Source organism: Lutzomyia longipalpis, chromosome 2 (genome assembly GCF_024334085.1).
Source record: "Lutzomyia longipalpis isolate SR_M1_2022 chromosome 2, ASM2433408v1".
NCBI lineage: Eukaryota > Metazoa > Arthropoda > Insecta > Diptera > Psychodidae > Lutzomyia > Lutzomyia longipalpis.
In genome coordinates, this window is record NC_074708.1 from 2,306,837 (window position 1) to 2,334,688 (window position 27,852).

The 27,852-nt window shown below is 32.5% G+C and overlaps 1 protein-coding gene and 2 long non-coding RNA genes across 9 annotated transcripts in view; 1 reads left to right on the plus strand and 2 right to left on the minus strand.

The window, feature by feature from the left end:
- LOC129788572 (neural-cadherin) overlaps positions 1 to 27,852 on the plus strand; it is a 273,188-nt gene that overhangs the window by 55,275 nt on the left and 190,061 nt on the right. For 5 of the 7 annotated variants that reach the window (XM_055824756.1, XM_055824758.1, XM_055824759.1 and 2 more), the window contains exons 3-13: positions 1,004 to 1,015; positions 1,320 to 1,521; positions 2,693 to 2,929; positions 4,600 to 4,816; positions 4,910 to 5,929; positions 7,894 to 8,085; positions 13,148 to 13,159; positions 15,325 to 15,515; positions 20,595 to 20,784; positions 24,366 to 24,548; positions 27,567 to 27,756. In XM_055824756.1, coding sequence (XP_055680731.1) covers positions 1,004 to 1,015; positions 1,320 to 1,521; positions 2,693 to 2,929; positions 4,600 to 4,816; positions 4,910 to 5,929; positions 7,894 to 8,085; positions 13,148 to 13,159; positions 15,325 to 15,515; positions 20,595 to 20,784; positions 24,366 to 24,548; positions 27,567 to 27,756 — 2,646 coding nt within the window. Of the gene's footprint in view, positions 1 to 1,003; positions 1,016 to 1,319; positions 1,522 to 2,692; positions 2,930 to 4,599; positions 4,817 to 4,909; positions 5,930 to 7,893; positions 8,086 to 13,147; positions 13,160 to 15,324; positions 15,516 to 17,902; positions 18,094 to 20,594; positions 20,785 to 24,365; positions 24,549 to 27,566; positions 27,757 to 27,852 lie in introns of all 7 variants that reach the window. The other 2 variants (XM_055824763.1, XM_055824762.1) reach the window with 2 other exon arrangements.
- On the minus strand, positions 7,272 to 13,140 carry LOC129788583 (uncharacterized). Its single transcript, XR_008750376.1, has 2 exons — positions 8,757 to 13,140; positions 7,272 to 8,128 (listed from the first exon to the last, which is right to left on the minus strand). It is a non-coding gene; the product is annotated as an uncharacterized LOC129788583 (long non-coding RNA).
- On the minus strand, positions 24,754 to 25,374 carry LOC129788581 (uncharacterized). The gene is made up of 2 exons (XR_008750374.1): positions 25,150 to 25,374; positions 24,754 to 25,080 (listed from the first exon to the last, which is right to left on the minus strand). It is a non-coding gene; the product is annotated as an uncharacterized LOC129788581 (long non-coding RNA).

Consider the following 27,852-nt stretch of genomic DNA (forward strand, 5'->3'; position numbering starts at 1 on the left):
CATTTTGTTTTTCAAAATATTTTTAATTATTTTTCTAGCTCTTTAACCTTGGAGGATTAAGATTTCTTGGCTCAAAGCTTTAATCTTTATTTTCTCTAAAGAAAAATGTTCTTCCAAGTTTTCCTTCGACAAACTTGTTAAAAATGTTAAAAAGATTTTCATTCTGTGGCTATGTATTGAAAAAACTCGATTTCACAACGGGGCCAGCATAATCCTCCAAAAGTTAATTGATTCTCTTCAATTAATAATAAGATAATTGAGGAAATTTTTTTGAACAAATATTTTAAAAAAAAACAAATTAGTTTAAAAATAAATTAAAGATAAAATGAATAAAATAATGAAAAAATTATTTTATTCAAAATTACAAAGTCTTCGCCATTCTGCAGAACATCACTACTGTGAAAAATGTACTCAAAACAACCCCCTGAAGAGAATTTATGAATCCTGTTTTACCAACAATTAAAAATCCTATTGATTCTTCTGTGTTATGAAAATTGCGGATTCTCCCCATTTATCATCCTTTCCATGGGTTTTCTATTCATTTCCCAACTTTCATTTATATTGAATTGAACGAAGAGTGGAAGGGGAGGGGGGAGTGTATCGGGCGGAAGTTTAGCTCGTAGTATTGACTCATTGGTTGTGACAAGAAGAGAGAAATTGAGTGAAGATGGAAAATCCGCATTCTCCTGGAAGGTTGAACTTGTATAGCCGGGAACACGGTATAGACGAATTGGTTGAAAAGAGTTGTTGGGAATTCAATTGATTTAGCTCAAAACGACAATTCAATTTTCAATGTAATTGTCTAGTCTGGGGGGCGATGTTGTGCTCTCCGCGACATGGCGCATTTTGGACGGAAGTAAAAGCTCAAGTGGAGCTTTTATCTCATCCCCAATTTCCGTGTCTTTTGCCACACAGAGTGAATTAAATTGGATGGCAATATTAATTCTTTTATTTCTTTCTTTTTTCATGCTTCTTCCCGTGCATGGTGCGATATTTGGAGCAGCTGGTCTCAAATGTAAGTAAAATAAAAAAAAGAGAAATAGAGGAAAGAAGTAAAAAAAAGGGGGAATGAAATTGAAAAAGTTCTTTTTTGTTGGGATGAGCTCTTGATATGATCGCTTCATCTCGTGCCCAAAGGGGGTGTTGTTAGTGAATGAGATGTGCGATGCTAAATAGCCTGAGCCATCACACAAAAGAGCGCCTTTTGTGTGCAGGGAGCCTCTGCAAACTAACTCTTTTCCCCTTTTTTTCTCTCTCCCTCTTTTCTACCTTTTCACCGAACCTTTCACGCAACATCTCTTCGGCATTCCATTGTGCAGACACGGACAATCAGCGGGTTATAATTCACGTCAAAGATGTGAATGATGAACCACCGTATTTTATAAATCGTCCACTGCCGATGCAGGCCGTCGTCCAGCTCAATGCCCCACCGAATACCCCGGTGTTTACACTGCAGGCCCGGGATCCCGACACTGACCACAACATCCACTACTTCATCGTGCGCGATAGGACAGGAGGAAGGTAAATAAAATTGATTACTCCATACACACAACAAAATTATTCCATTTAACAGTCAATGCAGAGAAATAATTTGCAAAAAGAGTAATTTATTGTTTGTTTTTCCTCTGTGCAAGAGAGGGAGGAGGAAATTTCAAAAAGTTCTCTATTTGCGAAATAATTCAAAAAAAAAGAACTCTTGCACAAACTTTGCGGAGAAATTTCCAACAAAATAATGCGCAAGTTTTACGGAGAATTTACAAAAAGCTCTTTATACTGTGTATCTACATGAAAACTTTGCAATGATTCCCAAAGAGGTAGCGAATATGTAAAAGTTTTGCAAATATTAATGCAGAAAAACGGAAATTACAACGCTCTTTGGAGCTTTTACGTTTACTATGTACGCTGATATTAATGAATGCAGTATCTTCTTGGCATTTCTAATTTAGTTATAAATTAGCAGGAATTACGGAGAGAAAGTTTGTTTATTCTCTATATTAAAGTTAGTTGAAGAAAGAAAATTTTTAAATATGTTTAAAAACTAATATAAAGTCAACTTTTTTCACTTGGCGCCTCCACTGAAGTCACAAAATAAATTAAAGTAAAGAAAAGAAAGCTTAATGCAATTATTTGTATTAAAAAAATCTAGAAATTAAATAAAATTGTTAATTTAGATGGAGACGCCTAGTTTAACTTTCCGCTTAAATTAGAAATTAAATTCCATCTTGAAATTAAAATCAAGACTATGTAAAACTACCTGGCGCCTCCACTGCTTCTTTAAAATTTTTAAATGTTGAAATGGAGACGCCTGGTCAATTTTTTGCTTGAATTTTGTATTAAATTTTATTTCAAATCCTCAATTAATATAAAAGCTTATTAAACTACCTGGCGCCTCCACTTTATGTTTAATTTGTTAAACAATAACACCAAGTCCTACCTGGCGTCTCCACTGCTCTATTAAAGAAATTCAAAAACTATTTAAAAATCTAATTTTGGTTCTTAAATAAATTGTTAAAATTTCAAGGATTTCTTAGTCCCTGACTACAGATATTTATTTTAGTTTAAACCACCAGGCGTCTCCATCTCAAGATAAAGATTGCTCAGAACAGAGATGGAGACGCCTGGTGCTTAACCACTCCCAAAAAAATTTCTTTATTAAAAATTCCCTAAAAAAATCCCTTCAAACTCTTCACAGATTCGAAGTCGATGAAAGATCAGGCGTGGTACGAACACGTGGCACAGATCTCTTCCAATTGGATATGGAGTACGTACTGTACGTGAAGGCAGAAGATCAGAATGGCAAAGTGGATGAGAGAAGATTCCAGAGCACGCCGGAGGAACGTTTGTCAATTGTTGGTGGCAAGAGGGCACCGCAATTCTACATGCCCAGCTATGAGGCGGAAATTCCGGAGAACCAGAAGAAGGATTCCGAGTAAGAAAGTCAATTTTCCAATTTAAAATCTCAATTCCTCGGGGATGAGTGGCGCTCGATTGAAAATTAGAAGAGATCCAATTTAGCGTCTTCCGCTGGGGTTGGGATTCCGCATCAAAGCAGCTACTCACAGGAGTCTGCAAATTGGTGTCGAGTGCTCACGTTCTTGGGACTGGGAAAGGAAGCACTCAAGAAGTCATTCTCAAGATGAATTTCAATAGGACTTTGGGGGTTGGGTGATTAGTTTTCCCGCAGGGGAGGGAGCTTGCAAAAATTCTCTCAGAAGGGTTGAAAGTTTTTTCGACGGTTGGAAGGAGATTTAATTAAATCAGCACGTAGAGAAATTCATGCAAAATATGCTGCAAGCTTTATTTTTCAAACAAAAAAAAAATCATAGAGAAAATTCTGAAATTAACAATTTTCTTTGCAGAATTTTTTTATTTAATTTACTTAGCGCTGCGAGAAAGCTTGTTTTGCAATTTATTTTTTTATTTATTATTATTGCCAATTGGATATAAATTTAAGAGAACAAAAAAGTTTTGTCAAAAATGATTTCTTTTTTCTTTTAGAGATAAAATAAAATTTTCGCTGAAAAAATGAGCATTTTTGCGTCAGCATGCAATTTTCGTTTAAAAATAATTTCTCACTTTTCCAGACTTCATTTGAATGCAATACATTGCCACAGATTATCGTGGTAAGATGCTCAAAATTTTCACGATAATCGGTGTAAATTTTTCAATGTGAAAAAGTGGGGTGTGCATAAGAATCCAACGACAGTGTAAAGAGGTTTCTCAACCTTAAACCTTAAGTCTTAAGTCTTGGCGTATTACTTTGAAAATATTTCATTAAATTGAGAAATGGAAATATTATTTTTAAAAATATATTAAGAAGATTTTTAAGAACTAAAAAAACTCCGAAAATAATTTAACAGACTTAGAAACTAAACTCGGATTAATTTTAATTCATTTTGGTTCCTTTTCCTTTAATTTCTGTAAACATTTTTAAGTCTTTAAACTAATATTAAAATCTAATTTTTCTTGAAGCACAAGAAAACTTTTTAATGTTTATAAAACTTACTGAAACTTAAGAGCCAAAGAAGCAAAAAAAAAGTCTCAAAGACTTAATAAAGTTTACAAGAAGACGTATAAATTCTATTCTTATTCTTTTCCTTTTTCATAAAAAATTCAACTTATTTTCTTTGAGGATAAGAATTGATTAAGAAATAAAGAGAATTCTTAACTATAGTTTAAAAAAAATTCTTTTTTTTTCAATATTTCTGCCGCTTAAGGAAACCTCAAAGTTGTTTTAAAAGTGATTCTTCAGCACATCCCCATTCAATGTTTTTTTCCTGTGTATCCTTAATACGATATCTGTGCAATATTTTACTGTAATTAAAAGAATAAAAAATGTGTAATTTTATCCAATTAGCCGTAAGTTCTCTCATCCAATTGGCAGCCTCTCGTCAAAACTCCCCAAAATGGGTCAAAATTCCTTCAGAGCTTTTAAGCTGAGCTTTTAGCTTGAGTATTATATTTTCTCAAACGTAAGATTACACATTTTAACCCCAAAAGTTGGTAATTTTGTGTGATATTAAATTGAAATTTTGCTGGTGATGCATCACAAGTTGAAGGGACTTTAATCCTCAAATGCACTCTCTCCCATTTCCGCAGCATAATTTCCGTAAAGGCGAAATCCTTTGCCGACAGAGAAATTCGGTATACGCTGAAAGCTCAGGGCCAGGGTGCGGGAACATTCAACATTGGCCCAACATCGGGGATTGTGAAGTTGGCCAAGGAGTTGGATTTTGAGGATTTACGCCAACCGCACGTGTACTCACTCGTTGTGACTGCCACTGAGGATTCCGGTGGATTTTCCACATCAGTTGAGGTGAGTTTGGTCGTTGCAATTCATCGCGAAAGCTCCTCTGCTCTGCTCAGATAAATCACATTGATTTTTTCTTCTTCTACTTTGTGCTTTTAGCTGACAATCCGTGTTACGGATGTCAATGACAATGCTCCAAAATTCGAACTGCCAGACTATCAGGCACACAATGTGGACGAGGACATCCCCCTGGGGACGAGTATCCTCAAAGTCAAGGCTATGGATGCAGATTCGGGGGCAAATGCGGAGATTGAGTACCTCGTGTCGGATGATCATTTTGCCGTTGATTCCAATGGCATCATTGTGAACAACAAGCAACTCGATGCGGACAACAACAATGCGTACTACGAGTTTGTCGTCACGGCCAAGGATAAGGGGGAACCATCGAAGACAGGAACAGCCACAGTTCGTGTTTACACGAAGAATAAGAATGACGAAGAGCCCAAATTCTCCCAGCAAGTCTACACGCCGAATGTCGATGAGAATGCCGGGCCCAATACGTTGGTAACGACCGTCGTGGCGTCTGACAAAGATGGCGATAATGTGCGCTTTGGCTTTGTCGGGGGTGGCACAACGAGTGGGCAGTTTGTTATTGAAGAGATCACGGGGGTGATTCGGTTGCACAGCAAAATGATCACGCTGGATCGTGATAAGTACGAACTCAATGTGACCGCCATGGATGATGGTTCGTGCTGCGTGAATGGTGATGCAACAATTCACACCTCAACAGCCGTGGTGGTTGTCTTCATCACCGATGTCAATGACAATAAGCCCGTGTTCAAGGATTGTGGCACGTACTACCCAAAAGTCGAGGAAGGAGCCCCCAATGGGAGCCCTGTGATCAAAGTTCAAGCCACAGATGAGGACAAAGGTGTCAATGGGCAGGTGAAGTACTCAATTGTCCAACAACCCAATCAGAAAGGCACCAAATTCACCGTTGACGAGGAAACCGGAGAAGTTTCCACGAATAAGGTCTTTGATCGTGAAGGGGATGATGGGAAATTCGTCTCTGTGACGGTGAAGGCAACAGATCAGGGTGAACCGAGCTTGGAGGGTGTTTGCTCCTTCACCGTGGAAATTACCGATGTCAACGACAATCCACCACTCTTCGATAGACAGGTTTAACACAAATAAAAAAAGAGTTGAAAAAGCACACTCGAGGGGTGATCATTGAGGCTTTATAAACCGCATTAGCATGTCAAGCGAAAAGCCCTAGAAAAGCACAAAAAGCACTCAAAAGTTAAATTTTAATTAAAGCAATTAATGCTTTGCTGTGTAACTTCATTACCATACTTCATTGGAAGGGTTAATGAATGGTGGTAAAATAGTTAAGGCGGTACCAGTAAATTACGTTCATTAGTGACACATTAGTTCACTTCCTCTTTCAGGAGAGAGGGAGGTAAAAGGGAAATGTTGTGGTGAAGAGAAATTGGAAAAATTAGCTCTTCCATCAATTTTTTATCACCTTTAAAAGGATTTTTTTTATTTGATTTATTCGTTGATTTTAATAAATTAAAGAATTAAAAAATTTTTTTAAGTATTTTATCAAATAAATTAGATTTTTTTTGAGGTTGTGGAGCTTTTATTCCTTTTGAGAATGTCAGAGGAAGGAGCGAAAGCTTCTGAAAAAGTCAAAGAAAAAATTATAAAAATCAAAATTCCTTATTAATAAGGAATATTTATTGAGAAATGTCTGAAGCAAATTATTACGAATCAGATAAAAATATTAGAAGAATTTCCTTTAATTTTCATTGAAAAGAAAACTCTAAATAATTTAGAAAATATTCAAGCGAGTCTCCAAAATAGAAGAAATTCTTTTTGGATTAGATTTTGCAAAATTTTGTTAATCCAGATAAATCCAGAAAATTTTCCAAAGTTTGTGGAAAAGCCTAATTTCAAAACATTCTAGAAAAGATAATACTCAACTAAATTTTTTTTAAATATTGCCTAAAAAGTTCTAAAGCTTATCCTTCAACCAAATCTATTTATCCGAAATCTCAGTTAATGAAAAAATATTTTTTAAAAGATTAATTAAGATTTCTGAAGCGCTAAAAGACCTTTAACGCTCTCTAAAATATTTCTTGATAAAATAGATATTTTTGCTGATTAAAATTTATGGAATTTTTTGAAGAAAATTCAGTTAGTTAAACGGTAAAATTATTATTTAAAAATAGGAAATATTCATTTCTATTCAAATAAATCTCAGGGAGAAAGGCAAAGGGAGATTTCTGGATTCTTAAAGAGATTCTTTGACAAATATTTTCCTGGGGCTGTATTCTCTAAGAGTGAAAAACTCTCGTGATCAACTCCCGAAAGCTTTTTGCCGGGAAAAAGTGAGGAAAACTTCACGTGAACTTAATTCTCTAAGAAAAATAATGCATCCGTAATAAAATCGCGTAAGATTTTACCGGTTTTACGTTTCTTTTAAAGCGCTAAAGCCTTCAGGAGTTTATCACGGGAGTTTTTCACTTTTAGAGAATTCACGCTCTGGAAGACAATTAAAAAATATTTCAAAATTATTATTTATTAATTTAAAATTTTCTTCTCAAAAGAAAACTCAAAGAAATTCTTAGAAATATATTATCTAATTTTAAAGAGAATTCTCTATTCTCTTTTCTCGCAAATATTTAAAACATTTTCATCTCTCTTTTTTAAGAATTCTTTCTTCTCAGAATTCTATTAAAGAACATTAAATAGCTTTCCAAATCAAAATGTTCTCTGTACTCCACACAAAAAGAGCGTTTATGTTCTAAAGAGTTTCTCAATATACAAAAAAAACCTCTTAAAGTTTATTTTCAAAAAAAAAAACATCTTCAAGACAATTGTTTAGAGATAAAGTTGAAAGAGAATCTCTTTGCGTTGTTGAAGTGATTGAATTTTGTGTTAACCGATTGACATGCAAATGACCCAATTGAGCCATCTGAGAGTTTGGGAATTCCATTGCGAGTGTGCCATCAATGATCACCTTAAAAGTTGTCGAGTTGTGTATTTTCTCAACAAGAAAACAACCCCATTGAATATTCAAATTTTCAATTCTAATGCTGTGTCTCTCTCTCTCCCACCACCCTGTGTGGCCCCCGTAGAAATACGTGGAGAATGTGAAACAAGATGCGAGCATTGGGACGAATATTTTGAGAGTTTCCGCCTCGGATGAGGATGCTGACAACAATGGGGCCATCGTGTACAGCCTCAGTGCACCGTACAATCCGGCTGATTTGGCTTATTTCGAAATACAACCCGAATCTGGATGGATTGTCCTCAAGAAACCACTCGACGTGAGTAGATTTTCATCCATCCACAAGAATACGTTTATTTAACCTTTGGAATGCGGAGGCCTTGGTAGTTACGTAGAATGCGAAGGTGGGGTCGTTGAACGACCCCAAAAAGAAAGCCAATTTTCTCCCAAACTATACAACCTGGAGTTGTCGGGTTAGTGCCTATAGATTCCTTATATAGTCCTCTTGCACCCTGCACCACAAATTCGCCGCCCTAAAATACTTAGAAGGAGATATTAGGGAAAAACATTTTTCAATCATTTTTCACAATTTCTTTTTGAGAAATTTGCCAAGAAACTGCAATTTTTTTTTCACTCTTCCCCACATTCCCCTAACTTCCCGCAAAGTGATAAATGGCAATATTTCTCGAATATTCTTTATTGTTTTGCACATTTACATGCTTCTAATTATGTTTTATGTTGTTTATGCTCTAAAAAATTTTCCGCAGCATGACCGTTACACCAATTTTTGAATTCCCTTCTTCTACATTTTCCTTAATAACTTTTCTTGTGGTGGTCGGATTGAGCTGAAATTTTTACACAACCTCCTCAGATAACCAAAGAACTTATTTCCAAAAGATGGGAATGGTATCTTATATATTTATGGAGATATAACACGAAATATAGCGCTGGGGTCGTTCAACGACCCCGCTCCGCATTCCAAGGGTTAACCATCTAAATTGCATTTAGTTTAACCACCCCGTTCCCCCGCAACTTGTTCTTATTGCTCATCTCTGAGTGTCTTCCCCATATTCGTCTTGGGCGCAAAGAGCATGAACTCGAAAAGAAAAAATGCTCGCGACTCAAACGAATATAGGAAGAAGATGAAAGGAGATGTTTGGAGAAGAGACTCGCGATGTTTTCTTGATTTTTTTTTCAACTCGTTTTGAGCAATTGAGATTGAATGTTTATGTGCGGCTGATGGCGTGAATGTTGACAATGTCTGTGGATTTCTTTTTCTTTTCTCTCTCCCCATCATAAGCATATTATTCTCTCGTCTCTGTGTAAACACAAATATTTTATTTTATTGCTATTAATATTTATAAAACACTAACTAATAAGTTATGCGTTATGACAAGAGAGAAGAAAAAGTTTCGTGTAGTTTTTCTTTGTTGTTTTTATTTAATTTGAGAATTTCAAGTGAAAGAGTTTAAAAAAGTTTGGATTTCTGATGAACCATTTTAGGGATTAATTTATAGGCAATCAACATTCAACAAATGGCTGCCGCAGAAATTATATATGAAACATATAAAAAAGAGCAATAACTTTAAAAATACATTTTACATAAAAATATATTTTATTTCACATCAATAGAAATTAAGTGGGAGGAATTTCTCCTATAAGAATGAAATGAGAGTTTCTCCATCATGTGAAATTTGAGAGAGGAAAATGGTTTGATTCTTCTTCTTTTTTTTTTAATTAATGAATTTATTATTTTTATATCTTTTGAATGAAGAAAGGCAATTTGATATGATTTTTATCGGTTAATTGATTAATGTTAAATGAGAAATTTGCTAAAAGAACAATAAAATAATTTTATGTGATTGCTTCTTAAAGTAAAAAAATATATTAATAGAATTAACGATCTTGCTGATTTAGAAAAATGAGGTAGGATACGATAATGGTCATAAAAATAGAGCAGAAAAAGAGTTGGAAGGAAGGAAAAAGGAAAGAAAATCTTCGATAGAATATTGAATTAAAAGAACTAGATTGAATTTTCTTTTATTAAAATTATTAAGAAGACAAACTCAAACAGAAAATTTAAATAAAAAAAAAAGATTTAGAATAAAAAACGTAAATAGAAAATTTATGACAGGAATGTTTGATGGAAAACTTCACGTAGATATAAAAAAAACTTAAATATTATTTTGTTGTTTAAAAATTAAAGCTTTTTTGTTTTATTTTTATGACCATCAAGGTATCCTAACCCAACGTTTTTTTTAATGGTTGAGAATATGAAGTTAGTTGAGAATTAAATTATATTATTAAAAGATAAAAAAAATTAAGAAAAAAAAACTGTTCTAAAGAACTAAAAAAATCAATTTGCCTTTCTTAGATTTTTTTTCTAGATTATAAAACAAATATTCGAAGCAAATAAGAAAACATTTTTTGCTATCTGGATTTTTTTTTAAAAACATTTTGAAAAGAAATTATTAATAAAATCCAAGAATTAAACAATTAAAATCCACACAGCAAAAAAAAAGAAGCTTCAAAACACAGAAAAATATAATATTCTTTAGTCTGCTTCTTCTTCCTTACAGCACAATTATTTTAAGTTGCAAAACAATATATTTATATGATACAATTTCAAAAAAACAAAATCAATTTCAAGACAGAAATCATAGAATCATTAAAAAAAATTAGGACAAGAATCATGATGAAAGAAATGCAAGAAAAGTGCATTAAAAACACAATTTTATCTTCTAATTTTTCATTTATTTTCTTTTCAATATTTAAAATTAGTTTTCTTTGTTTTTTACTGGGAATATTTTTGCTGAAATTCCAGATTTGTTTTTCATTTATTTCCTTTGAAAATTTCAATGAAATTTGCAAAAGTTTCAAATGTATTTCAACATGAAAGATAAAATTAAAAAAAAAAGAAAGAAAAATACGAAAATTCCGCGAAGTTAAGGCGTTTAAAAAGAAAATGGTATAAAAATTGTTTTTATATTTAATTTAAGAGCACCGTTACTGTATTGTTGTGTTTCTTACAGATAAAAATATAGTTCTTGTTTATTTCTTTTCAACAGCACATCCTTGCAAAATATTCTTCACTTTACAAAAAAATAAGCTCAAAGTCATGCAAAAGTGTGATTAAAAAATTCTTTTTATTTTTCAAAAGAAATCTGTTTGTTTTTTTTTTGTAGAAATATCGCCAAAAAGAATGAGCAAAAATGGATTTTTGATTGCTCAAAGCATCACACATGAAGCAATGACGTGATTTTCTGCTCATGTTGATTTTGTTTCTTTTTTTGCGAGAGTGAGAAGAAGTGAAATAATCTCTACTATTTTTTTTTCAAATAACCACTATATGAAATAATTTTATAAGAAACTTGAAATGCTTGAATTTTTTTCACAAATTGCGGAAGAAATTTGATAAAAATTGCGATTTGGTTGCAAAGGACAACAGAGAGAAATCTTTTTTTACGCGTGTGATGAAATTTGCACAAAAAAGCGCGGGAATTAGTTTGAAAAAAAAAGGAAAAATCGTTGGAATTCGAATTGACAAAGGGGCGGATAAATGGGGTGATTTTTGGGTCAATCACATTTGTGACCACATCGTTATTTTTGTCGAAGGTTTTCCGGGGTTTTTTTGGGCGTACACTGTGGCGCCGAATTTTTTTTATCACTTTTCTTAGGTATTTTTTGGAGGCCAGTTGCGACGTTTGGTGCTAAAAACAACATCACGACCATCCTTGGGTTTGACTTTAACAAATCCTCTTACTTTAGGTCTGTGGAATTTTTTTTTGACACATTTTTTGGCCATTTTCAGGGAGTTGGTCTCACGGTTCATCCCTCTGATTTTAAACCCCAATTTTTTCCAAGTCAGAACCTACACCCTTTGAAAGAAACAAAATACTGAAGAACTTCAATGAGAGAATTTTACCACCCTCAAAGGTTCTAAGAAACCAAAGAATATTTTATCCCAAAAAATGCCCGATAAAGGGAATTTTAATATTTTATTTTTTGACTTTATTCCTCATTGATGTCTTCAGTGAATTTAACAAGAAAAGAAAAGACAAACCAACTTTGAATTAAGACAGTGTGTTTTATGCAAATTTTTCATCAAAACCTTTAAAAGAAAGTACCAACAAACAGAGGAAAAAGAAACCTTAAAACGGTTTAAAAGAAATTTTTCTTTTTCAATAATTTTGACAGAATTTAATGAATTTTATTTTTGATATTGGCTCTCATTTTTTTCTCCAATAAGTTCAACCCCAAATAAACAAAAAAAAAAAGAAAACTCAAAAAATACAAAGAAAACCAATACAAAATGATTTTTAAGTGTTGGTTAGAAGTGACATTTTCCTAAACGTGTTTGGGGCAAAGAACGAAATTTTTCGCGATGGTTTTTTTGTGGAAAAACGAAATGGAAAACAATGCGATGAAAGAATTTAAGGAAAGAAAAAAATGGCGGTATTTATTTTCTAATTTTAAACTTTGGTTTTTGTGTAAATAATAACCAAAAAAAAAGTGGCGAGAGATGAATTTTTGTTGACGTCAATCTCCTCAATCACAAAATCCTTAATCCACAAGTTTTTACTTTTAAGTTTTTTGGAAGTTTTCTTTTCAAATTTTTAATTTTTGGTCTTCTCTGTTGACAAGAAAAATATTTTTTGTGTTTTATTTTTTCATATTTTTTTAAGAAATTGATTTTCTTTCTCGAAAAGAGAAGTACGGAAAAATCAAAATTGTATAATCCATACAATATATAATGATACTTTTATGTTGGAATGCTCTCGATATTTTCCTCTGTTTTTTTTTCTTTAATTTTGATTTTAAAAGAAATTATTTTTGAGTGGTTTTTTATTTATCCTGATGAAATTGCATGAAATGCCTGCTTGTCATGTGAGAAACATAAAATTTTATTTGTTGTAAAGTGATTAGAGAAATATTTAAATGTAAGTTCATGAGGAAGTTTGAAAAAATCTATTTCCTAAATAAATTAAATTATAAAGAAATAAAAAAATAAAATAAAATCTTGTAAATTTAAAAATATGAATATTAATTGGTAAAACAAATAGATAATCATCCTCATGAACTGAAACGAAAAAAAAATGTTAAAAAATATTTCTCTAATCTATGACTTATATTATTTTTATTTATATTTTAAGTTTCATTATAATGCACCATTTTTTCTAAGTTAATTAGTTAATATAATAAACATAATAAGAATATATAAGAACAAAAATCGTGATATTTCAGCCGATAGAACAAAATAATCTTATAATAAATTTCTCTATTTTTTTCTCTTTTATTTCAAACGTTATTTTCTGTGGTTTTTTTTGTACGAAAACAAAATGTAAATTGTGAAAAAAAAACCAAAAATATGACTTCGGAAGAGATGCTACCCAGTAAGTAGCGGCAGTTTTGTACATTTTTCAATTTTTCGGGGAAAATTGTAACAGTTTGTTGCGATTTCTTCTAACAATCACAAGAAACAAGAGAGGATGAAGTTTTGGTTAAAAAGAAAAAAGAAAATTTAAATGAAAAATCATCCTCAATTGTTTTTTCTTTTCGCCTCATTTCCCTGTGATCTGTGTAAAAGTAACAAAAGGACATTATTCATTTAGGAAGAGAATCATTTCTTTTTATTTTATTCATTTATCCATTCTATCTAAATTAATAACATATCTGTGGTAGCCAGAAAACCATCTCGCTGAGATTTGGGTAATCGATTAGAGCTGTTATAGGTTTGTTTTTTTTTTGGTTTTCATTTTAATGCCTTCCATGGTAAATTAATTTATTTTTGGCTATGTACCGAACGTCCAAAATTGTGTTTCATTGATGAGTTTTAAAATCTCTCCCATGTCCTGTGTGTGGGTGGGTAGCAAAAGCCCGCATTCATCCCTTAATCATTTATCACGTATTGACACAATCCCCAATGAATTTTCATCCATGAAACACACGAAAACAAATTAATTTATTTCCCTCACATGAGTTTTTATTTAATTTTTTTTTCTGTAAATTTCAATATTGGCTTTAACTCCTCCCCCCACCCACCCACGCTTCGTTCAAAGTGATGGCATTCAAGTAGGAATGCCCAGTGCGTTGAAAAAAATAATATAAAAGCATCCCCTGGAGGATTAAAAGCGCAACAAAAAAGGAAAATATCGAATAAAATTATCCAAATGATTTGTGTTAATAAAATGAGTGGATCCCTTTTACCCATTAAGCAATGAAATATGAATGTTTCAATTTACATGGAAATGAATTTTTGTTTTTGAAAGTAAATTGCAAAAAAAAAGTGATAAAATATTCTCACAAATCATGCGGATATTAACAATGTTGTTGTTTTTTTTTATTTCATAAATTCGCTAAAATGTTCGAAATTATTCATTCTTTATTAAGGTAGAGGAGGTAGAGTATAAAACCCATTGATAATTTTTTTTGGATAATTCTTTCATATTCTATTCATTAGATTTTATTTGATAATTTGTTTTAAAATTACATTAAAGTAGCTTTAGGACATTTAATTCCCTCCCATTCATCATCTTGCCATTCAGACTGGCTAATCTTTTTATCATTCTTATTTTTATGAGTGTTATTATGCTTTATTTTCATTTTTTTACAAATTCATTTTCAAGGGAAAATTTGCAAAGTTTGCTAATGATTTTCATGGGAAAACATTGAAAATTAAATTGACCCAACAAGTTTTCTTTTGATTGATTAAAAATATTTAAAAAAAAAATTGGAGCTTTCAGCTATTTTCAAAAATAGAAATATGCCATAAAGGGAAAGAACAATAAATAAATTTAAAAATAAAAATTAATTAAATACTGTATAAACAATCTATTTTGTAAATACAGTCACCTAGGAGATAAACAATTAACCTAAAAATATACAAAATTAACCAAATAAATTTTAGTTTTAAATCTTAAAAAATCAACAAAAAAATATTAATAAAAATTTAAAAGTTTTAATTAATCAATCAATATCAATTATCACTACCAGAATAATCTTTCTAAATTAATTCTAACGTAGTTTCTAACGTAATTTTGAAAACTTTATCAAAATTCATCTGAAGGTATTTTTTTCTAAAATGTATTTTTAAAATTGAAATCAAACTTTGCAAAATTTCCCCAAAAAATCCTTTTAATTTTTAAGAAATAAAATATTAATAAATGTAATTTATCCCCACCATCCTGTCCTTGTCTATTTTTTATGTGTTTTATGTATGTATATAATTTTGTCCTTTATTATTTTTTCTCCTTCCTCTGTTATTTAATTTTAGTCACAAAATTTAACTCAAAATAAAGAATCTTTTAATTTAAACAAAATTAAAGCAAAATTAATTCATCGTGGCACAAAAAAATAAAAAAAATAAATATAACAAAGTGCAAGGAGAGAGAAAAAAAAGTAAGGATAAAAATTCGTCGCATTGCTAAAAGAAAAGAAAGATGAGTTTGATGAAATATTTTTTAATAGAAAAAAAAAACTAATTTATTTTGTTCTTGAATTTTATTTGTTGCCTTTTTCTTTTTTTTCTGTTCACACCCCGCCATCTTTGTGCGAACAGCGAGATAGATACCGGCTAAGGGTTCGTGCCTCTGATAAGGGTGAACCACCCTCGTACGCTGATGTCGACGTTGAATTAGATGTGGTCGACAGAAATAATAAACCGCCAATTTGGGATAAGAGTATTTACGGCCCCATACACATTAAAGAAAATGTCACTGTTGGTACGGTTGTTACATCGGTTAAAGCAAGGTTGGTATCGCACAAGCAAAGCATTAAAAAAAAAACAAGAAGCAAGAGAAATTCTCTTGATGTGGGAGGATGTGGTGGCACGGAGAGCTTTCACAGGGTATTTGTGAAAGCTCTCTCTCTCTGTGTCTCCTCCATATCCCTCCCGTTTCGTGCTACTCGGTGTGTGGGAAAGAAAATTATGGGAACACTGTCATCTCTCTATCTTTCCCTCCCACCTCCCCTCTGCGAAAAGCTAAACAAACCCGCACACTGAGGCAATGTCACCCTGTGAGATAAGAAACCCACCTCCCCTATATAAATTCCTTCTCTCCCACACCCCCATTACTGGGAAAAGAAAGAAGCTTTGCCATTTTTGTAAGTATATATTTCTGCAAAAAAAATGGGGCATGACAGAGGGCGCATGAATTGAAATCATGAGGAATGGTCGTGAGTACTGCATCGGAGCCTTAATATTTATTATTTACATATAACCTATATAATATTTATTAATTAATAATTTATATTTACTAACAAATAAGAAAAAAATTAGAGGTCAAAGAGGGTGTCAAAGAGCGACATTTCCATCATGAACCGAGACGAAATTCTTCTGTCAATTAAAAGAAAATCTCCCTTTGATACCCTCTGACCTCTACGTGTGACCCTGTAAAACTCTAATTTTCCACATTGATGATTTATTTAGCTAATGAGTATGGTTTAATTTGGTGTGTGTGTGTGCGGATAAACTAACAAAGCTTGGAGACATCATCCGGACTGCGCTAATCGAGTTTCTAATTCGGCACACATGGCAACACCATAATTACATACAATTTCACCCTGATGGTGATTTTTGACACCGAAAATTTTGCAACACTTTGAGGTCAACTTTGGGGGAGCTTAATGAGAGCTTTGTGGTTTTCCCTGATGGATTTTCCTCATTGCAAATGTCCTACAAATTGCATTAATGATTTGCAAAGCAAAAACTAGTTGAAAATCCATTTTGATTGTTGTGGAATTTTTTTTAAAAGGGGTGCGTTATTTAGAAAGTTAAAGGACATTGAGGATTTTCTTAAAGAAAAATTTTAACTTGATTTAACGTTCAATTTTTAATCCCAACGTTTATCGATAAGGGCGAACTTTATGATAAATTTTGGAGGAAAATCAAAAAATTAAAGTTTTGTGAAAATAATTCGCAGGTAAAAATTCAGAAGCTTTCAAAAAAAGCTTTTAAATAATTTATATGGTTGTCCAACAATTTATCTGGACGATTTTATCTGAAAAAAATTCAGAAATGTGATTAGGTAAAATAAAGAAATACAAAAAAAAATAATTTTCTAAAGAACAAAGTATTGTCAAGCTTTTAAAATTATCATACAATGATTTTTCTTAAGATATATTAAAGTAAAACAAATTTAAAAATTCAAAAAGAAAATTAACTAATATTAAATAAAAGCTTTTGCTCTAATTTTTTTAAGCTCAATCTTGAAAATGATTTGCAAAATAATTTACTAAACAACTACCCCTTAAAACAATTCACAGCCCCTAAAAAGATTTAAAAAAAAAGAATTTTTTTATTAAAAAAAACCTTTCTTTTTCCAAACAAAAAGTCAAACGTATAAATTAATTGAAACATGCAATGTTGCATCAATTGCAAAAGTTCTTGTGGGTGGGTATGGAGGATTTGTTTAGGAACAAACTTTCTCCACTCCGCATCTCAACACTTTTGCACAATTTATGGCTATTTTTCCATTTTGTAGAACAACTTCCTCTAAAATGGAAAGTTTTGTTGCCACGTTGAAAGCTCCCGAAATTGATTTGAGGGAAAATGATTTCTACAAAGGAACTTTAAATGGTCAAAAAGTAGATTAAAATGTTAATATATTAATAATTTGTGCAAAGAGCATTTGAAAGAGGATTAAGTTTTCAAAATCCATGCAGAAAATTCCCCTGTACTGAAATGTTTTTGATGCAAAAGCTCTCCTAAAGCTTCCCAGAGACTTCAAGTTTTGCTCTCTTTTTTCAAAGGCATTTTTTGTTCTATTTGTTTCATACATCTCTCTCTTTCACTTAAAATGCAAATTTATGAACGTTTTTTTTTCTACTTTTAAATAAAATAAAGTTTATGTAGAAAATGTGCATTTGAAAAGGAAAAATTTATAAAATTAATTAATTTTGTAAGAGAAATTTTTTGCAACAGCGGCCAACGAGGAATCATCGATTTTTTCTATTAAATTAAAATGTTTTTTTTGTTAATCAAGATAAAGAAAAAATAATTTTTGAATGTGCTTTTTTGATGATGAAAAAAAACAGGCAAAAAGTGCGGCAAAAGCTTTTCGCATCTAATGAAATCCGAATTTATTTGTTTTTTGACTTTGCCGCGTTGATTTTCGCGTCCGGACCCCCAAAAACAGCGTGAGACGTACAAATTAGAGGCGATGGCCCAGGACAAGGGCTACCCGCCGCTCTCGCGTACGGTTGAGGTGCAAATCGACGTGGTCGATAGGGCCAATAATCCACCTGTATGGGACCATAATGTTTATGGGCCGATTTACGTCAAGGAAAATATGCCAGTTGGTGGAAAAGTGGTTTCAATTAAGGCCAGGTCTGTGTGGTTTTTTCATTGCAACTTTTCTTCTATTTATTGTGTGTGTTTTCCATATAATATATTTACTGTATGTTAGTTTCTTTTGTACATATAACACATAAGCTATTTGCTTCATGTATAAATACCACCTTTTTGCCAATTAATTCTCATACACACTCTTCTGTCGCTCCACTACAAATCACCTCTTTTTCCTTTTTTTCTTCTTTCCTTTGCCTTGTTTTTGGGAAAATCTTCTGTAGTAGAAACCATTTGAGATGTGATTTCTTCATTTCGACCTCCCCCACACCCAAATCATTTCTTTTTGTTGTTCTCAGTGGTCAATAAGATGGGAGTGAAAGTGGGATTTTTATTGGGGGATTTGGCATGGTGGGGGCGAAATTAGGAAATCTGTGAGAGCTTTTCTATTATTTGATTTCCTGCACAAAACTCAAGAGAATTTATATATTACATTGAAAATCCAGAAAAAAATATTTCTCCTTTTTTTGTCTTTATTTTGTCTTTATTTTTAATTGATGAAGAGAGGAACAGTGATGAGCAGAAAAATAGCAGAATTTGTTGGAATTATTTTGTTTTAAAAATGTCTGTAAATTAGGCAATTTTCTACAATAAATTCATTCTTTTAATGTATTTTTATTTACAAAAAAAAATAAAAATCAAGATTTATGCGCGATGTGTGCAAAAATAGTATTACCAGGCGCCTCCACTGTGTAGTTTTGATTTATTTTATAAATAATAAGACTATTCAGTGACTCTTAAGACTCCATATTTTTAAAAAATGAATTTGAAGTGAAATAGAAGCTAACAGAGCTTTTATTAAAAGAGTTAGTAATGTCTGATGATAAGAAATAAATATTCAAGTTGATAACCAGGCGTCTCCATTGTTAATTTTGTTCTATTCAATATAGAGTACGACTATTTAGTCATTTAGACGATACTTGAATTTTTTTCTAAAAGATTTCACGTAATATTTACAAATCTAATTGAATTCCAAATTAATCATTTTTGTTGAAACAAATTAAAAAAGTAACAACCAGGCGCCTCCATCTTAAAATAGCAAAATGAAATTGCAAGATTTTGATAAATAAATTAGGGCTGAAAATAACAAAATAAAATTGCAGGAAATGTAGTATTTTTCACTATTAAATAGAACCATAGAGAATTCATTTGAAAAACGAAGGAATTTTCCCGGAAAAAAATCGTTAGTTATGCTATTATTTTACTCATAACTGTGAGGAAAAGTTGAATGATTAAAATTGATTTTCTAAAGAATATTAAAAGAAATATATTAAATATAATTGAATTAATTCCATTAAAAATTCTTCGAAATTATTGAATTCTTCAGAAAATTAAAAGACTTTTCCTTAAATTTCTTTCAAATGAATTTTATCATTTTAATGTGGTAGGAAATATTTTCTTAATCACCATTATAGAGATCAATCGTCAATTTGCACAAAGAATTTTCTCTCTTTAGAACCAACTATTGAAGACAAAAAAAAAATATTCCTCTAGAGCTTTTCCTTGGAAAGCTTTTTTTCCTGGATTTTCAGTGTTTGTTGAAAATTTCTCGGAGAAAAATAATTTTCCGTTTGAGTGTGCCTCTCAGTCACTAAAATAGCCCCAAATGCGAATCAAAGTGATTCCCATCGTCTTCCCCATTGGGAGGTAAGTTTTGTCCTGACAACAGAAAAACATCCCCAGCTGTGTATCCCAACTACCACACCACCACCCACTCTCTCTATTGAGCTTTCTCCCGATGATGTTGATGAGTTTTAATGGGAAAAATTCCTTCATAGAACGCTCCTGGGGAAATCAAAAACAACATTTTTTTGTGGGGTGGATTTGGGGGGTTGTTTTGCTCACCAAGGAGAAGGAGTTTTTTTTTGAAAGTAACCGAGAAAATCGTGTCATGTCTTAATTTTTGTATTTTGTGGCATGATAGTGGTTGCTATATATATATATTTTTGTCTATCACATCCATGTGCCTTTTTTTTGTCTAAATGTCGCCAAGAAGTTGAAGAAGTTCACGGGTTGAGCTTCATTTGAGAAACTTCTTGACATTTATATTTTTGTATTTTGATATATAGTTCTTTTTTTGTAAAAGTTTTTCATTTTTGCACTTCTTGGAGAGCTTTCTGTCTGGAACGAGCTTTTGATTTTTGGTTCCACCAGTCAACTTTATATTAAAACATACAATATATATATAATTTTTGTTGTTGAAAATATATTTTTAAAATATATTTTTGTTCCATTGTGCGCAAAAATTTATTTTATTATTGAATTTCCAAATGTGGTTAATTTAAATTAATGCTTGTTTTTCTCTCTGTATTTTTTTTTATTTCCCCCAAACGTGCTCTGTGTGTGTGAAAATGCACAACATGTGGCCAACAATTCAACCTCGAAAAAAAAAATCTTTCGCTCAATATTGGACGAAAAAACCATGCTGTGGCGTGAAAAAAATGGAAAAAATCATCACAATGTGCTTCGGGGTGGTCGATTAGTTCGGGCATAGAAGGCAATCCGACGGTTTTCTATCGCCTCATGCCAGGATCAACGGCGCAAACGAACAAATTCCACACGTTCTACCTGCAACAGAGACCGGACAATGGGGACACCTGGGCTGATATAAAAGTCAATCATCCCCTAGACTACGAGAGTATCAAGGAATACAATCTCACAATCCGTGTTGAGGTAAATAAATAATTACATATCACCCCCCTTGTCATTGTGAGAATTGTCCAAGACAAGCAATGTTCCAAATAGTGTTAAGGTTTACCCCCTGTACAAGACATTTCACAGGAGGAATACATGAATTGCTCATAAATCGTAAATAATTCGCAATATGCTTGCGGAGGGTAGTTTCAGTGGGGCTCTCAAATCTCTATTGTGTGATTTAATGTTTATTTCTATTGTTTATTGAAACTAATAATAGTTGCAGATTAAATGCATTATTGGTGTGGAAACAATGATGAAATTAAACATTAATTTCATGGATTTAGATTGAAAAAATATTCGACTTATCAGAGCTCTTTAAAACTGATTTAAAAATAAATTTTCAACCCCTAAAAATCTGTTAAAAATGTAAAAAATAATCAAAGAAGTTTCAGTAAGTTTTGCTGGATTATTTCTTAAGGGAGAGGGAAATATTTTGCTCAGAACAAATTAAAGATTAAATGATTAAATGTTCATTGATAGGTTGTTATTAAAATCAACCCAAAAAAACTAAAAATTCAATTCTAACCTATAATCCTTTAAATAAATTTTCAAAAGCTCCTCAGGCACAAAAAATCCCATTAAAGATTTTCCCTGAATTTTCCACGAAAGCTTTTGCAAAATTTGCAATAAAAAATCAAAAATTTAAATATCTCGCATATCCTTAAATATTACCTACTATACATATACCACAAAATCCCCGTGAGCTGCGTAAAAAATATATATCTAATTGGCCAATCTCAAAATCCCAAACATTCCAACGCGTGATGTGTGAATTCAATAGAATATGATTTTGCTGCGGGTAAAAAAAAATGTCGTGTTCACCCTAAATACTCCCTGATGGGATACGTGTTATCAGGGAGTAGATAGAATGGTTTGAGGCGAAAAAAACACAGCACCGGGGAAAAAAAAGGAGCTTCCCCTCCTCATACCGCGCATCTCAATATTCTCAACCATCCAAAAGCTAATATTTGCTCTGTAAGCTAATTTTTCAAGCCTCTCCAGCATTTTACCTGTTGTCTGAGCTCATAAATCAACCTTTGCCACCTCCTATTCAGCCCTAAAAAAATTGGTATGTACTATATATAGCAAAAGCGAAGAGCTTTTATGCTAAACAGCGTGTTTGCTGAGGAATCTCTCGCAGTCAAATATTCGCATGAGAGAGGCTCCCCGGTGGTAAGAAAAAAAGGTGGAAAATTAAGATAATTCCGGACGGGTGAAAATTGTCATAAAACAACCCTCAGGAAAATATATTCCACCCCCAACCATTTTTGTGTCTCTTCGGGGGGATAAGTTGGAATGAAACCCCACTTTACATTTCTTTTACCTCATTGTACCCACAATACAGAGAGAGGGAGAGAGAGAAAAGCGTGGAATGATAAATTTTTTCACACTCTCAGCGGAATCTCTGAAAGGAAATTGCAGCCAAAATAGCAAAATGAAAATATTTTAATTAAATTCTCCGAACAATTTGATGAGGGAGATTTTCACGAAAAGTGTGGCCAGAAAAAAATGACTCAATTGAGCTCTTGTGCGGGTTGATTCAGTTGGAATCTCACTATGTGTAGGAGCTCTCTGGATGCTCCAACACAGCTCATGCTGCCCTTCGGAGAAATCCCTAATTGAACAACTGTTACAGCATAACAAGGATATAATTTGTGGCAAAGAATAAATTGAAGCAGACTTCAACTGTGGGAAATTTCATTATAATTCGAAAGGATTTGCATTCACACAACTGCTGGAGCTCTGAAGAGTATTTAAAAGTGGTCAAAAGGATGATTTCTGACAAGGATTCTTGGATTGTTTCTGATTTAATTAGAGATTCGACTTAATGCACAAGCATTCAGTCTGAACTTGAGAGAGTTTCGAATGGTTTTTTGGGAGCTTTCTTAAATTTAACAAAAGGGGTGTTTATCTGACGAATATTTAGAATATTTTAGCGAATCGTCCGAATCTTGACGAATTTTCTGAAGCTTCTTAAAAAATTATCCGAATTTCGACGAATAATCCTAATCTCGACAAATAATTCGAATCTTGACGAATAATTTTAAAAAATTTACGAATAATCCGAATCTTAACGAATATTCTGAAATTTCTTGTCGAATAATTCGAATCTTCTTAAAAAAATTATCCGAATTTCGACGAATAATCCTAATCTCGACAAATAATTCGAATCTTGACGAATAGTTAGTATCTTAACGAATATTCTGAAACTTCTTAACGAATTTTAACAAATAATCCGAATTTCGACGAGTAATCCTAATCTCGACGAATTATTTGAATATTCCTGAAAAATAGTCGAAAATTCTTAACGAATAATTTAAATATTAATAAACAATAATCCGAATTTCGAAGAATAATCCTAATCTCGACGAATTATTCAAATCTTGACGAGTAATTCGAATCTTCCTGAAAAATAGTTCGAAACTTAACGAATAATTCGAATCTTAACAAATAATTCGTATCATGACGAATAATTCGAATGTTTTCGTTCACATGAAAAGTGTGATAAAAATGATAAAATATTGAATGAATAGGCTTAATGTTTAAGGATATTTGCGTGGATAACGTTTATAAATTTGATTTTTTTTATTTTAAAGATTTTGTAACAATTTTAACATTTCTTCAGGAGATCAAAAGAATAGATTTTTACAGAGAGAAATCTGAGATTATTCACAGAATAAATAGCGAGATCAACATAGCCTTCTCGCTGAACATAAAGCTTCTAAAATCTCTCAAATAAATTTAAAAATAAATAGAATTTAATTTCAATGCGCAACTACAAAACTTTCGCGATAAATCCCCGCCTCTGTAAATAAATATTTTTAGTCCTTTTCGCAGAATTCCATCCCACAATAAAACTTTATGCAACATCAAATGCAATCTGACGTCAATTCGTATCTCTTTTCTTAACTTTTACCTTTAACTACCTACTTATAGAAGAACTTCCACCAACTCATTGTTCGGGAAAAGTACACCCCCGCATAAAAGATAAAGCATCCTCAGTTTTTTTTATGATGCAATTGTAATTCATTTTGCCATTTACACTTTGAAAATATCTACCTACCTTAACTCTTTCGGAAAAGCTCACTGGCATTATTGGCACGATTCTGCAATTACTCTTCGTCACAAGTTTCTCATTTTTTTTCCACCTCATACAACATAACTCCCTCCCCCGTGGGGAATGCACCACCCCTTGCGCGCATTTGGCTCTCTTTCAAAAATTTCATAAAGCTCATAGGGAAAATAAATATGTACGAAAGGTGTTTGCTTGCTACTGAAAAATTTTCCGACTTTTCCAAACTTTTTAATGAATTTGTTCGCTCTCTCTCTCATTTTATTTTCCCGTTCAAATGCCATTTGGGATTCATTTTCAAAATCTCAATGACTTAATTAAGAATAAAATGGTGGAGCTTTTACTATAGTTATAAACACACATAGTCAGCAATTCCGCGCGCGAAGGAGCTTTCATGTTTTCCACCATTTTTTTGTACATATATCCCTTGAGAGAATTTCCTTTAAACTTTTTTTTTCTCTCCCATCTACCACGAAAAATGTAGAACAATGGTGCGCAACAGCTTGCATCGGAGGCCACAGTTTATATTATGCTGGAAGATGTTAACGACGAAATCCCATTGTTCACGGAACGAGAGCAGGAAACGGTGCTGGAGGGGGAACCAATCGGAACTAAAGTGACTCAAGTGAATGCCATTGACAAGGATGGAACTTTTCCAAATAATCAGGTGAGTGTCTCTGTCGTTTTTTTTTATATCACTCCGCTGGGTATGAATTGCAATGGGAATGTGAGGAACAATTTCTCAGGAAGTCGAGTGGATTTTTATGCATTTTCCAGGGGGTGGTGGTACATGAAAAGTTTCAAAGTTACGCCGTCAGGTTTCAGTGGAAAATTGTGAAATTTAACAATGTTTCAATGAAAATTGCGAAAAATTAATTTGAAAGCTTTTATTGGGAATTTCATTCAATATTTTTTTTTTAATTAATACAATTTTGATGAATTTATTGATATTCTGAAAATTATATATTAATTTCCATAATTAGTTTTTAATTCAAAAATATTACCACAAATATAGCGTAATTGCTTCAATTAAATTGATTCATTTTAAAAAATCTACAGCAAGGCAAAAAGCTCTCCCTCTGGGAAAGCTCTGCCTGAAAGTCCCCAAAGATTTTCTTCCTAAGGCTCATTCGTACTAACTTCTACCTCTTCCTGTACGTCGTCCAGTAAATTCACAATAGTTGGAGCTCCGTCAATGCCTTTAAAGTAAAAAAGAAAAATATAAAACTTCAATATTTAAATTAAAAGGAAAACTTGAAAAAACTCACAGAGCACCAAAACAGCAATAGCCAAGAAGATTAAGGCGAATGTCTTCATTTTAGTGTCTCTATTGTGGTTTGTTAGTCAACTAACTGATGACAATCTTCAAGTCTTTTGCTCTTTTATATCAAACAGATTGTCTGCGGACTATTAGTCAGTGTTTTGTTTAAAGCTTACGAAATGCAATCAAGAGCAACTGTGCTAATAGCTGCAATTTGTAGTATTTTCTCAGCGAAACTTGAATAAATAATTTGCTTTAATTTTATTGCAAAATTCAATATTTTCTGGAGGTAAATTAATTCATTCTAATGGTTGAAAGAATGGAAATATTTCAAGCTTTCTTTCAAGGCATTTTTACAAAGGAGAGGAAGAAACTCTGAAATGTATTCTTGTGCCCTAAACTCGAACAACAATTCTCAATTTAAAATTGTTCTTTTTAACGTCCCTTTTCCCATGCTTGTGATTATTGTTATATGTATGTATGTATATGTTTTATTGCTCAAAAGAGGGAAAATTTTTATTCTTCAGCAGAGTGCAATTTGTGGGTGAAATTGCGGGAAAGCACTTAAAGAGAATATTGTGCAAAAACAAGCAAAAACTTTAAATATTATAAAAATAAAATTCCACCCCATGAAGGGAAAATGGGAGGTGAGGGCGCTTTTTTGTGCTCAACCTACACCCTGAAAAAAAATCTTTAGGGAAAATCTGATGGTGCAGGAGAGAATAAATTGCAGCTAAAATGGTCGCATGATAGGGGATTTATGGCTGTTAGATTGATCTTGAGAGGTATTTTATATGCTGAAAGCTGGGGTCATAGTGAAGTACATAATTTGGGAAACATACATTGCGACAAATCCTTTCTTGCCAACCATAAAACTATCTGATTTCATCGTCAGGGCGGGGGTGGTTTTTTTTTTTGGTTTTTCATCTTTCACAACATCTTGGGAGGATCCTGTGGGCGGCTGATCTGGTTTCTGGCGCTTTTTTCGTCATTGCTTGTGGCACCATCAATAGAAATGCGAGGAGGGTTTGTTTGCTCGTGTCCGATGAGAATCCTCAAGTTCTGCGTGTGTGTGTGGCCATTGTCGGAAGAGGGGGTGGTGGTGGTTTTTTTTTTAACCCGTCTGTCCAATTCTTCCACCCCTTCAAGGGTTTACTTTTGCCTTTGTCCGCAACCATCTACCCCACTCATGTGCTTTCTTTTATATATAATATACTGACATACATATAATTTTATTCACAAACCAACATCTCCTGGCGTCGTGATAAAAAGCTTCGAAAGCTTCAATATTCCACCAATTCGCCTTATTTATTTGCACATAGTTTTCAATGTCGCACCCAAGGACGAATAGCTTTTATTATTCAAATAAACCTCCGAGAATTCCCTCTTAGACGCAAAGGAATTCTCACAGAGAAAATTTCTTCACATGCCTTCCTTGCCATTTTCACATTTGTGATGGAATTTTACGAGATCTCGAAGAAATTGTCATACAAATTGAAAGGAGTTTTCCTCATTTATTTATTCTGCATTTTCACCGCATAAGTTTATTGAATTTGTCGGCATGTGTGACAAATAAATTTACATAGAAAAAGCTCATGATTTGCAGAAAGCTACAAATATGGCAATTATGTGAAAAATACGCGCAATTAAATAAAAAAATCATTTGATTTAATTTTTCTTTGATCATTTTGCAATATCTATCAAATTATTTTTTCAAATTTATATTTGTCATTCAATATTATGGTGGGAGAAAATAAATTTAAATGATTTTCATTGAAACGTAATTTATTTTTATTTCACCAGAGAAATTCATTCGGTTTTCTATATTGAATGGAAATACTTTTTTTATATTAAAAATATATTATTATGACAATTTTTTCGACGTTTTATATTTTATTAAAAGAGAAAAAATTGTTTAGAGATATTGAATTAATAAGAAATATTTAAATAGTTATGAAAGCTCTGTAGGGAAAAATTTCTCTGTTAAATAATTATTAAAACTTTTTAATTTTAAGAGGAAAACTTTTAATTTTTCGATTTAAAATTGCTTCAAAAAAGCTCTCTAAAATATCTTCAAATGTTCTTAATTATTAAGTAATTTCTTAAGGACTAATATTGATTAGAATTCAACCTTTTGCAATAAGAAAAACCAGCCCTAGTTTCTCGTATTTAATTCTTTCTCACACTCTGAAGTTTGGATGATGCTAAATCAAAGCTCAGTAAATCAAGCGATTTCTTCTCTAAATTTGCACTAAAATCCACTCGAGTGGAGCTAGCTGAATGAGGTATATGTATGTATGCAGCTGTGTGGTAGTTTGTAGCCCGGGTAGATGCTTCTGGAAGCTCCATCGTGGGGGGTTCTCATAGTGCAGTGATGCTGAAATTTATGGGATTACCGCCTAATGATTTTTCCTTCCACGACAGGTTTACTACTACATTGTGGACTCACCCCGGAATGAGGGGAAGGAGTTCTTCGAGATAAACCTCCAGAGTGGTGAAATTTTCACGAAAGTTGTGTTCGATCGTGAGAAGCAGGGCGCCTATGCGCTGGAAGTGGAGGCAAGAGATGGTGCACCATCGGCACGACCCAATAGCAATGGACAACCAAATTCAGGTGAGTCACAATCCCTCTATACCTTTATCTATCTCTGCATAATAGTCTCGATTTGCCCATACTCTCAAATTCATCAATTAACTCGTATAGAGTATC